The sequence below is a fragment of the Lathamus discolor genome, chromosome 6 (genome assembly GCF_037157495.1).
Source record: "Lathamus discolor isolate bLatDis1 chromosome 6, bLatDis1.hap1, whole genome shotgun sequence".
Taxonomy (NCBI): Eukaryota; Metazoa; Chordata; class Aves; order Psittaciformes; family Psittacidae; genus Lathamus; species Lathamus discolor.
In genome coordinates, this window is record NC_088889.1 from 62,206,819 (window position 1) to 62,219,690 (window position 12,872).

The following is a 12,872-nucleotide window of genomic DNA, read 5'->3' on the forward strand; positions in this document are numbered from 1 at the left end:
GTCTCTGTTTAGCTCAGTGACATGAAAAACAATCCACAGTAATGCAATCTAAGGAAGTTAGCCAGGCATGTATTGAAAAGAACAGGATGCCTGTAAGAAGGGAAGAGCTGTCAAAACCTAATTGTGGGCTCTGGCTGCAATAAAATTTATCAGAGGGAAGACAGGTTGGATGTAAGGATGTAGGTAACTTCTGCTAAGAGACACTTCTCGTATTCTGGGAAACGGTAACAATTACACTACTCCTCATGTATGTCAAGCCATTCCTATTTATGCTTGGCTACAACTGAGAACTTGGTGATGAGTTTTCTAAACCCAGCTCCCAAATGCCCAGGTAGACTTTTCAAATGCGGCACTTCAGCTCACAGCTTGCCATTGAGGGCACAATCACATAGGCAGATCTCCCCCACTTTGCTCGATCTTCTTTCATAGCATACTTAATTGTTGTCAGCACCCTTGTACTGAAGAGGTATGGTGCATTCCCACTGCAACAGAGCCTGGGAGCACTCAAAGTTCTCACTGGTGAATCTGTGCTGTTGTGGTCCCAGGCACCAGTAAATGTAATTGCTTATGGACACAGGGCAAGACTGTGATTTTTTTTGCTATCTTTAGCATCTTCCTATTGCCCAACAATTTATTTATGCAGCTACCTAGGGTTAGTGCTTACAGACAAGTAGGTGAAGTCCACAGTTTTGTTCTAGTAACATGGCTGCACTCTGATGAGTAAAGTATACTCAGAGAGGCTGCAAACTCTCTGCCTCTGTATATTAGGTGCTTATGGCATCGTTTGTGGCCTGATATGAATACTATGGTCTTTCCTGTCCTTCTGCATTGGGGGTAACATTGTAGCTAAAACACAGTAGTTTCTTTTGACTGGGATTACTGCCTGACTTTAGCCAGTGATAGCAACAATACAAGTAAGTGATGGTAACTCTTAGGAAGCAATTTAGTTAGATCTTTGACGAATTGTGTACCATGAGTCAGGATTTGTATTCCCTGTATTGGGGAGAGGATTAGACAGAGGGATTAAAAGGACATCTTTACCCCACTGGACTCTGTGGAATAGCCCCTGAGGATATGGCTAAGAAAGAGTTCAACAGGAATGCCAAATTTCTGCTGAATAGGTTAAAAGGGTGAGGAAGCCTCTTCGGCAGCCATCCAAGCGCAGAAGACCTGCATAACATTTCTGCTGAATAGGGCCCTAAAGACAAAAAACAAAACAAAACAAAACAAAAAAAACATAGGAACCTTAAAAAGCTTTTCTGATTGTGTCGCTTCTTATCAGCACCTCAGATCTCCAGAGACACTTAAACATTTTTTTTTCAGTGCAGTTAGGCATCCCTCGAGATGTGCTAGTGGCATGGATGATATATTGTTACGAGAGAAGAAGTCATATTAGGTTGTTATATATAAAAAAATAGGTCTTGGTTGTTCTGCAAACAAGGTCCATTTCTTTATATCAATTAGCAGTGAAAGCTACCCAAGATCTTATTTAAAAAGCAAAACCAAACACTTAATCCAATGTATAATGCTCATTTTCCCATGTATATATGTTAAATACATTTATTACTCTCTCCCTAAAATTGAAAGGAGCAGACTTAACTTGCGTGTTATGTCTGACTTTTAATATCAGTGTTTCCGAGCCCTTTTCTATGTTTTAGTGCATGCATGTGGATCTTGGTTTTGTTAATAAAATTTCATCCAACTTCTAATGCCATACGGCAGAATATTCACAATTATAATAATGGGGAAGCAAGAAATAAAAATCTTACCTCTGCAAGGGGATGCCAGTGAGCAATGGGTTTCCGAGGATATGACAGCATTTCGTTCCAGTGGTCACGGCCTAGACTTTCTGCATCGTTGCCTACTTGACATACTCCAATGACCTCATTGTGACCTACACTGTGAAAATGTTCCATAATATTTTTTTCTTAAAATTTTACCTTTAGAACCATATCATTTATTTATTTCATTAAAAACATAATCACTGGTTTTTAGAATTAATTATTGCCTGAAAAATATAAGGAACTATAAAATACATAGGTTTGCTCTTTGCATTTCTCACTAATCACAGCAATTTAGTATTTTCCCCATTATAGCACACACTGTGTGTCTGTGTGCATTTGTTTCTTAATTTTGCCTGAAAACATAAAAAGTTAGTTGCCTGTGTTCTGTAATTAGTTGCAAATACAAATAAGCTATAAACCACAATTTTAGAAATGGAGAAATGTGGAAAAACAGAACACCAGTGTGTCGACTCTCTGATATGCTCAGTTATTTCAGGTAGATATATATGCAGCTTAGTTATGTCAGTTATGGATGCAAATCTGTATTTTAAAAATTAGGAAGGAAATTCTGCCTGGTGTTACAAGAAATTTTAGTCTTCTACCAAACTCAACATGACAATTTCCCATTTATTGGGAAAAAAATATAGCTTTGTTTCTGGATGCAAAACTACTATGCAAGATTCTGTAAATCAATAGATGATATTATTTGACAGCTACAGGTATCTCACCGGTCGTAATCCATAACAGCTATCGACAAGTTAATTTGATCAATGTTTTCGGGAGGGACGTCAAAAACTATGGCTTCATTGTAAACGGGATTAAGGGTATTCCTCTTGGTGGAAGTTTTTCGTTTCTTTAGTCGCCTTCCTTCACACATTAAAGAAACCTTCACGTAGGGATCTGTGTGAATCATAAGAACAAAGTTGGTTTTCTTTTGCTGTTTTTAAGCAAACATAAATGGAAAATCAAGGGAGCAGCCTTCTTGTATGCCCATACCTGCTTGCAGAATCAATCACCTGGACCTGACCGGAATTTGAGCTTCTTTATTACCATGGAATGCCTGGGAGGCAGTAGAGCTTTGAAAGCTTTACCTGATTGACTGGTTATAATGAAAAATTTAGGTTCAAGAAGCTCTGTGTTGTGTCCCAACTTCTCAAAGGGTATTAAAATGTCCACTGAACCGTGTTATACATGACTGTTTTATACAACAGCCTGTGTATCAGCCTATTTATAACAGCCTAATTACTTGTGCAGATTTGCAGGACAGACAGAAGATGACAATATTTTTCACAGTGGGATTTACTGATGTATGGTTAAAATAATTAAGAGTGTAACAATTAGTGGCTTCTATTTCTCAAGAGAATTATAAGTAAGTTTAAACCCCTAATTGTAGCAAAAAAAGGTAATTATTTGCAGCTCCTTTCTGGGAGCTCTACAACTCCCTGCTAGTAGTTAAAAGTCATCTATGAACTCTTATTTAAATTACTTTCTTGTTTTCATCATCAAGTTTTGAAAGGCTTGCTGAAAGGAATCTGGGATGATCCTGTTTTGTCCGCACACCAACAACAGCAGCATTGGCTCCATGGCTCTGGGAGACTGTTAGAGAGGGTCAGTCTGCCTCTGTGCCACAGCCGTAACAAATAGTCTGCTGTACAATTTCCCAGGGTTATGAACACAGTTTAGCTAACTTGTGCTATTCTGAATCACAATGACTTTAGAAGTAATAATCTTGAAGTCTTGTTATAAGCATGTTATTTTAAACTGTTGGTTGCAATGGAGCAAACTGAAATATATTATTTATTTCTCTGAAATTCCTGTACTCCAGTAACTCAAGAGCTTGCAGTGTAGAACCCTCTTCTCAAAAATCATTCTGGGATTTGACAGCGCTGATTCTGTGTCTCAGGAGGGAAACAGGACAGAAATCCACATTGACTATTAAATTCATTCCTACCTGAGGCTCCTGTGATATCCATTGCTTTTAAATTTCTTGCCTTTATTATTGTAATAGTCAGTCTACCAGCTGTTGGAAGGTAGCAGAGTGAAAACATCAGGTCACCAAGATCCACGTTATCCTGTTCCAAGGAAAGAAAGCTAATGTGAAGCAATAATAGCAACTTTCCTACCCATGACAAGAGCTAAAGATAAAAATATACCTTTGGGGGTCTACCGTTATGCAAGCAAAAGCTGAATTCTCATTCTGAAATATATTTGAAAAACCAGACATCCATCTGCATAGAAGGTTGCAACATTTGTTGATAGACAGCCAGAATTCTCAAGCGTAAATGTGGTTACAGTTTCTAGCACTCAGTACTTGGAGATGAAACACATTTAAGTGATGAGATACACTTGGGGCACTAGAAAGTCTTTGTTCTATTTTATGTTTGTAGTGATTTGCGTGTATCCTTGACAAGCTGCACCAGATCTCTGTGCCTCTCCTGGTCTGCAGAAGGATACCCATAGAGAGCTTCACAGAAAAAAAAAACATTGGTTATGCAGGTCAAAGCCTTATGCAACTCTCAAGCTTGCATAAACCGAGGTGTGGTAGGTGTGAAGTCACTGTGGTAATGCGACAGTCTCCACCAGAAGTAGAGTGCTGTGCCATGCATAGACAAGCTCCCTTTTGTAACCTTATCCACCTCTTTCACTGACAGAATGGTTTGTAACCCTTTCCTGTGTCAGTGGCATCAGGGTTTCAGAAAGGTAGTAGAAAATGAGAAAACCATGTTTTCTCATACAAAAGCATCTGGGGTTTTTTCTTGTTTTGTGGTGGTTGTTGGTTTTTTTTTTTTTAAATAAAATCCATCTCTTGTATAAAAATATAGTGAATAAAGGATTGTATTAAATTATTTTTGGGATTTGATTTGCTTTTTTTTTTTTTTTTTTGACAGGGCAGTGAAGGGGTGCTTTCATAGACCTACCTCCTGTAACCTCAATGTTTCATTCTTATCTAAAAAAGTTACTCTGTCCAGCAAATTCAAAGCTACATTCTAGGCTTTATAAGGAAGGGAAATAACAGCTGTTGTGGAATACGTGTATCTTGCCCACTTAGTGCAATAGCTTCACTTCCTTTCCCAAGCTGGCTCCTTCTGTGTCAATCACCAAAAAATGAAGGGTGTTGAATGAAAATACCTTGAAATGCACCCAAGAGGTCAGTGTTTGTCTCTAAGCTAGGTGGTGTACAGACCAATGCCCACACCGTATACAGTCACTTTACGCAGCTTCATGAGTTAGGAGGAGAGACAGGCAGGACAGAAAGAATCCCTGTCACAGAACTGTAGAAAATGTTATGTTGGAAGGGCTTTCTGGAGAACCCTTGGCCCAGCCCCTTGCTCAAGAGAAGATTCTTCAGTTCTCAGCTCACGCAAGGAAAAAAAAACCCAACCAAACAAAAACACGGACGTTAGTACAGAAATAAGTACTTTCCTTGTGCTATTATTGAAGAAAAATGTTGACAGAGAAAGATGCTGATATAGGCCCTTTATCAGTAATAACTATCTTTTAACCCTGACTTGACCTCATCAACTATCATCTTTTGAATTCTGAAGATCAGTGCTTCACGGTAGCCGTAAAGCTAATAAAGGTTGTGACGATATCAAGAAGGCTGATATGACTCACCCTGTTTAGTGTCTCTTTATGGCTCATAATTGGAAGCAGTCCTGCTGCAACAAACTGTGTCACTGACTTGCTTGGGCTATGAAAGCTTCAAAGTGCTGTTTGAGAAGGTGATGCTCTAAGATGTCAGCACATCCAGGAGAAAGTTCTCTTAGCTAACACCTGCAGTTAACATTACAAGAGGAATAACTAATCTCTGCAATTTTCCCAGCAGTCAGCTGGAGCTTTGTTCCTATAACCTAGGGAACAGGAAGCAGAGATTTCACTTATCCTTCCCTTGTGAGGAAGAACAATTTCCAGCATTTCAGTGTACATCCCCAACTCTGAGGTGCTGAGGTTTCTAGCTGTGGAATTCTCTGTCATGCAGGAACTCTTGAGGGGAGCAGAATTTCATAAGACATTTAAAGAAATTATTGAGCGAAGCCACCTTTTTGCAATTTGGGGAATTTGTCAATGGCAAATTTTGATTGAGAGGTTATTTTTTGATGAATCAGCCACAAACTTTCAGGAGAAGACAGCCTTGTTGACTCAGGTTTTCCCTGAACATAAAGAAGCCCTGAGGCAACACCTGTTTTAACTCTGTATCTGATATACTTGGATATTGTCAACCACAGCAAAGTCATTCTCTATACAACTCTAGTGATCCACATGGTGACAAGATAATTCATTATGCGAGTACTGTAAATACTTTGCAGTTACTACCAAATATGGAGTTTCCATGCCAGACTTGGTCATCCTGAATAAACATTTTAAAACCTTTCTTTAATTCTTATCAACGTGTTCACAGGTAAATGGATTACTATGCAGTTATTTTAGATACAAATTCCAGGGGAAAAAGTTAACCCTCTGCATAAATGAACTGGTTAGGAAAGAAGAGATCATACGTGTTGAATGTAGTGTTAGGAATTATGCCATAATAATACACAAGCTTTGCCTTATGCTTGAAAAATAATCACCACCTACACTGTGTTGCATTTTTTCAGCAAATGCTGCAATGACAATAATACTTCGTTGATGCTTTTTTAAAAATTGCACTGGGCATTGTACAGGAAAAATATTGTTAAACTGGAAACAGAGCCTCTAATTTCTTCAGTCTTTTCCAGTTCTAGAAGTTGGATGTGTCATAGCACTAGGTCACAGATGACTGTGAGATTCAGTCTGTTCATAAGCCAATGCTAGCAGTAATCTAACCATGGAAGTCTGAGAATGAAACTGAAGGAAAGCTTGGAGGCAGCAGCAGGAAAGAAATAAACTTTTTGGCATCCAAATCCTTCTCTGAGTCTGAAAAAAAGCCCTGTCTTCTCACAATTTCATTTTGATTTGTAGGGAATTAACTACTACTCCATAATACTGGTTACTTGCAAATGTTTTCTTAATATGGGAAAGATAGATCTTCTTCTAACTTGGGAAAGATAGCTTTTCCCAGTGCTCTGGCTACTCCACCCTGCTTACCCCTATTTTCTGTAATGAAAGGGCAACATTTTCAGCTGTTCCTAACATTGTAAACTTTGCTTCTGGGGCTTCAGGGTTCAACTTAAGGAGGGAATATTCTTCAAAGAGAAGCAAAAACTGTGACTGCACCACAGAATTTGCTTGTGAGTGTTCATCCGTCTGGGTAAGTACAGTGGTACAGGCAACATGCTCTGGCTGGAGATTAGTGGTGTTGCGGGCAGGAATGACTCTTCCACCCAGTAAACACAGGTCCTTTGTAATAAATTTAGTTTCTTAACAGAACTGAGGTCTGTGTAACAGAGCACAGAGAGGATTATTGCATATCTTCACTGGTTTAAAATCACTGAGCCACATGGCTTAAGCCACGGATTGTCACTGGAGGTGTACTGTATTACCAAGAAATAGCCTTAAGGAACAGAATTAAAAAGCATAGAATGCAGGATCTTCTGCAAGGATTATGCGTCTGTTTGAATTGAGTATTTACATGTTACTGTGTATGCTTGACAAAATGTGGTGATATAAATATTACACTGCCAGAGACACATTCTAAAATTCCTGCTTAGGAAAAGATTTCATAATATCGTAGGTTATCAAGTCATGCACTTTGTACATTCCAAATTTGTGTCTATCTTTATTTAGTGCGGCGGTAAGACTGTACTGTGCATATCACAGAGCAACCAGGTCAGCCCTAACATAATCAGACCAAAAAGCTGGTTAATAGTATTAATAACTTCAATAAAATATTCAAGAGATAATTAAATTCTAACAATGATATTTTCAATATGAATATGGCCTATATAATTTTTCTTCTAGTCCTCTTCAGCAAGTAGCATATTGTAAGAACTGAATAAATGTGCCTAAAGTCCAGGCTCCTCTCCCATTGTCCTCAAAAACTGTCCACATTGAGAGGATGAAAGCACTGCCTCCATTTTTAATCTATAACCTGCTCATTCCTGTATTCTAAAAATGTAGAACAAGATTGGTGTCATCTTTTCCAGTGCCCCAGTCTTCAGCTTCACGCTTGGGGTTATGGCTGAGTACTTCAATGTTGTCAGGTGTGTCCTACAGTGAGCTGCACAGCCTATTTCTGATAATCCCTCTTAGATTTGTCTCTGAGCCCTTGTTCTATTAATACAGCCCTTTATTCAACAGGGCAAGATCATCAAGTTTCTTCCTTCAAACTTTTCCTGGTGTTACCTGGGAGAGTTAGATATATTCAGTACTGGGTAAGAAGTCAGCTGGAGAGTTCAAACTGGAGAGTTCAAACTGGAGAGGTAAATCACAAGGTTAGCCTGAAAACTGCATCTTCACAAAGGGAATGAATCCTGTACTGCAACCTTAAGATAGATAGGACCCTTTTCACTGCCATTAGGAGCATGGAGATAAGACTTCCCTTTCCCATTATGCTTCTTGTTCCATTTCTGGTGGAAATATTTAATGTACCATAAAAATCATACTGCTCGAGTAATTTTCAGTGGCTTCTACCTAAAGGTTTATTGTTCCTGCTTTTCCCAGAAAGCATTTCTGGTCACCTGAGTCTAACCCAGCACACTGAACATGGAGATGTATAATCTTTAAGATGACTATGACAATGGCCCCTTAAATGGCTTCACACTGATTCCTTGTAGCCTTTGTTAAGAAGCTGAGGCTTGATCAAACCCTCTCAGTGAAACCTGTGAGTTACCTGGTTGTTGAGCTGTTTCTGACAAACGGGTACGATATTTGGGATCAGATTTCTCCTCTCCCTTCTCACAAATACATTTGGGTGCAGAGAACGGGTATGTAAAATCATGGAAAAAAGGCAGCAAGGGATGAAAGGAAACAACACAAATTATAGGTTCCAATTTCTCCTTTTGCCTCTTCTCTAGGAGAAGGTATGCTGTCCACCAGTTAGGCAATCACAGTTTTCTGAAACTTGTGGTTTTTATTTCTGGAGCAGCCAAGCTGTGACAGGCTTGCTATCATGTAGTGCCTGTGCCATTCTAATTAAAGCATATGTCTCAAATACACCAGGTTCCTCAGCTCCCCAGCTATAAAAAGACAGACACTACTTATTTACTTTTCTGGTATGTTACAAAAATAAGACTAATTATGGATTGTGCTCTGATGCATTTTTATGCATCTCATCAACTTACCATTAATGGGAGCATTCACAGGCAGTGGTGCCCTTGATCACTTTTTTTAAAGTGGCTGTTGAAAAACGATTTTAAGGCGCTAGTGATTTTAGGGACTTTATAAGTTCTTATTGCTATGTCAGAGCTGTATAGCTCAGGCAATGTTAACTTAGCATATGACCTCCTTTTGCAGTTATACATATCTCTGCAAAGGTCACTGGAAAACAGGAAAATTTCAGAGGTTTCATGAAATAAGATATTATCATTTGAGCTTTTAAAGCACAGAAAGGATTGATTACCAGTATTTAATTAAATTCTCTCATTTTTTCCCTCCTAGCTGAAGAATACAGTTTTATTTTAAACAAAAAATAAATCCTCTTAGTTATTTCATAATCTTTCTTGGAATTAATGGAATTATACTTCTGTAATGCAAGACGAATTTTAGTGAACATCATTCTAATATTTGATAATGTGCGGGGTTTAATTTTGCAAAGATTTATGTTAGAAGAGCCTCACTCTGCTGAAGATATTTTAAGTATACTACGTATAAGTGCTGAGTATAAATGAATTAAAAACATTTTAAGGAGTGCTATCCGGTTTTGGGGATATTAGATTTATTAAGTTGTTCATCTGTATTGAGAAGTCTAGACTCAGATCTAAGTTGAGGTACATGTCCAGGACACAAGTAATACACAAATACCATATTAAACAACTTTGAGACTCTGTTTTGAATCTGTTTGGGAATTATAGTAAATCTAAAGTATCTAACATGATGAACTCATGAAGTTAGCTTTACATTTTTGATTATTTAATCATAGAGTTACTTTGAGTTATATCTATGAGAAATGTATATTGAGAAAAACTCTAGAAATGTTTGATTTTAATTGATTTGCATGTGACTAGAAGAGTGCCAGCTGCTTTCTCATTACACATTTTAAGATGAATAGAGAAAGTATGACCAGAAAATTCTATTTTCATGACATCTTAGAATCAAAGTTCTGGTGTCCTCAACAGAAAAACGACATGGAACTACTGGAGCAAGTAGAGAGCAGGGCCACGAGGATGATGAGGGGACTGGAGCACCTCCCATATGAAGACAGGCTGAGAAAGTTGGGGCTGTTCAGCCTGGAGAAGAGAAGGCTGCATGGAGACATCATAGCAGCCTTCCAGTATCTGAAAGGGGGCCTATAAGGATGCTGTCCCTATAAGGGACTCTTCATTAGGGACTGTAGTAATAGGACAAAGAGTAATGGGTTAAAATTTAAACAGGGGAAGTTTAGATTGGATATAAGGAAGAAGTTCTTTACTGTAAGAGTGGTGAGGCACTGGAATGGGTTGCCCAGGGAAGTTGTGAAGGCTCCATCCCTGGTGGTGTTCAAGGCCAGGTTGGACAGAGCCTTGGGTGACATGGTGTGTCATGTGTGTCAACCCTCACACCTTTAGTGTGAGATGTCCCTGCCCATGGCAGTGGGTTGGAACTAGATGATCTTAAGGTCCTTTCCAACCCCAACTATTCTATGATTCTATAAATAAACTCTAGTGAAGTAGATAAATATTAATGCCTCAATCAAAATATATCTACAGAGATATGATTAAGTAAAGTTTGCGGAAAAAAGGGAATGGTCCTTCACAATTATTCTTTCAATACATCAATGTCAGGCTACACTTCATGTTTTAAGTTAATTTGCAAATTATATTATTTTTCTCAGAGTGATTCAATTCTTTGCATTTTGTTGTCTGTCTTTATTCATGTTTTCCTTAAAAAACGAAAGCAAGTAAGTAAAGAAGCTTTTAGACCTAGGTATACAAAAATGAGTCTGATTTCACTTCCTAGGAAAGAACATTAAAAAAATTCTGAAGCTTGGTTTCCCTCAGTGAAGGAATACAAGAAAGCGGAAGTATTTGCATATAATTCATTCTGGATTTTATACTGCTTTGGGTATACAATATAATTTTCATGTCAAGTCACAGACTGGTTATCAACTATTATGCCTACACAACTGTACAAAGTGTATATATAGAGAAGCTAGTCTGGCGGGATGCACAAAAAAGGCAGGATAAGAAAATGAACATCTGAATCCCTAGTACTCACTCCATGGGCTTGTCTGTGTTACAGCATTTACTACTACACATTGATAAAAATGCCAGGGAGCTGGAGGGTTCTTGCATGACTAAGCAGCTAAAGAATCTAAACAAAAAAACCCTTGCAGGGGAGGAAGAAAGCACTTAGGCCACCCAGCAAACAGATGTTGTGTGTTGCAATTAAAAAAAAAAAGCCCTCTTGACAGTGAAGATTAACTTTGATGCTTAACTATGTGGCTTGATTTTTCTCTATTAGAATTTATATTAGTAATGCTAAGGTAATACCACAACAGAGTTTCTATTACCTTATCTCTGAGGAATTCTGAAGCACCTTATGGTCAGTCAGAAATCTCGCCTGACAGACCAAATCTGAATACCACAACTTTGTAAGGGCTGAAAGAAGTATGAATCCTTCCTTCAGACTGAGTTGTAGAGAGCCAGTATGAGCTCAGGGAGTTTATTTTCTCATTTTACCTTGCTCACAGTTTTGCCCAGTATCTTGGCAATTTCTATATAAAACAGGATCAAAAGTAAAGCACTCAGCAGGTAGCATATCCCCTATCTCCACTTCAGAGCCTGAAGATCTTTTGATATGGATTTTTTTTTCTCTCCTGTTTCCATCATCCTTGTGTCATGACTGCTTTAAGGCAGATCACTGCAGTACACATAAGGAGGGTCCTCCAGACATGACTTTGTGTTGTGTCAGTTAGTCACGATATATTAGAATGTGATGGCTGGAGTCAAAGGATAAGCCTTTTACCTTTATGTATTTAAGAACAAATCCAGTTAACGTTTTTGAGAAGAACATACGCATAACTTGCTCTTGCCACAATGCCCTTAGTAAGTCAAGGACAGAGGCCTTTTCTGGTCAGGCAGTCAATGTACCTATCTCTCTAAAATCCCAGCATCTGTGTTGTCATAATTTATATCCTGTAAATAGGATGGCAGTGATTGTCCTCAGTCAATCAAGTCATTTAAGTCTTTATTGATAAATTATTCTGTAATAAGAGCCTCACTTTAAAAAAGCCTCCATTCCATAAACTGCATATACATACTTATTTTTAAACCTATGCTGAAATCCTATGGATTTTACTGGCTTTGAATCCTTTACATACATTTTCAATTCCCAACATCTAAAGTACTTTGCTGAATCTGGGCCTAAGAGTGAATCTAATGAATTATCCCACAGCTATTGAGATTGAGTTAATGTCTCAGCTCAGAAGAGATTCAGAGATTCAGAGCAGCCCTGCAGAGAAGGACTTGGGGGTGCTGGTCGATGAGAAAATGAACATGAGCCGGCTTCAGTGTGTGCTCACAGCTCAGAAAGCCAACCGTATCCTGGGTTGCATCAAAAGGAGCGTCACCAGCAGGTCAAAGGAGGTGATCCTGCCCCTCTACTCTGCTCTTGTGAGACCTCACCTGGAGTATTGTGTGCAGTTCTGGTGTCCTCAGCATAAAAAGGACATGGAACTGCTGGAACAAGTCCAGAGGAGGGCCATGAGGATGATCAGGGGACTGGTGCACCTCCTGTATGAAGACAGGCTGAGAAAGTTGGGGCTGTTCAGCCTTGGAGAAAAGAAGGCTGCATGGAGACCTCATAGCAGCCTTCCAGTACCTGAAGAGGGCCTATAGGGATGCTGGGGAGGGACTCTTCGTCAGGGACTGTGGTGACAGGACAAGGGGTAACGGGTTAAAACTTAAACAGGGGAAGTTTAGATTGGATATAAGGAGGAAATTCTTTCCTGTTAGGGTGGTGAGACACTGGAATGGGTTGCGCAGGGAGGTTGTGAGTGCTCCATCCCTGGCAGTGTTCAAGGCCAGGTTGGAT

At 38.9% G+C, this 12,872-nt stretch overlaps 1 protein-coding gene across 4 annotated transcripts in view; it reads right to left on the reverse strand.

Annotated features, from left to right (window-relative positions):
• SYT9 (synaptotagmin 9) overlaps nucleotides 1-12,872 on the reverse strand; it is an 83,145-nt gene that overhangs the window by 12,800 nt on the left and 57,473 nt on the right. For 2 of the 4 annotated variants that reach the window (XM_065683195.1, XM_065683194.1), the window contains exons 4-6: nucleotides 3,736-3,856; nucleotides 2,513-2,684; nucleotides 1,770-1,899 (exon numbers count right to left, since the gene is read on the reverse strand). In XM_065683195.1, the coding sequence (XP_065539267.1) occupies nucleotides 1,770-1,899; nucleotides 2,513-2,684; nucleotides 3,736-3,856 (423 nt within the window). Of the gene's footprint in view, nucleotides 1-1,041; nucleotides 1,199-1,769; nucleotides 1,900-2,512; nucleotides 2,685-3,735; nucleotides 3,857-12,872 lie in introns of those variants that run through there. The other 2 variants (XM_065683193.1, XM_065683196.1) reach the window with 2 other exon arrangements.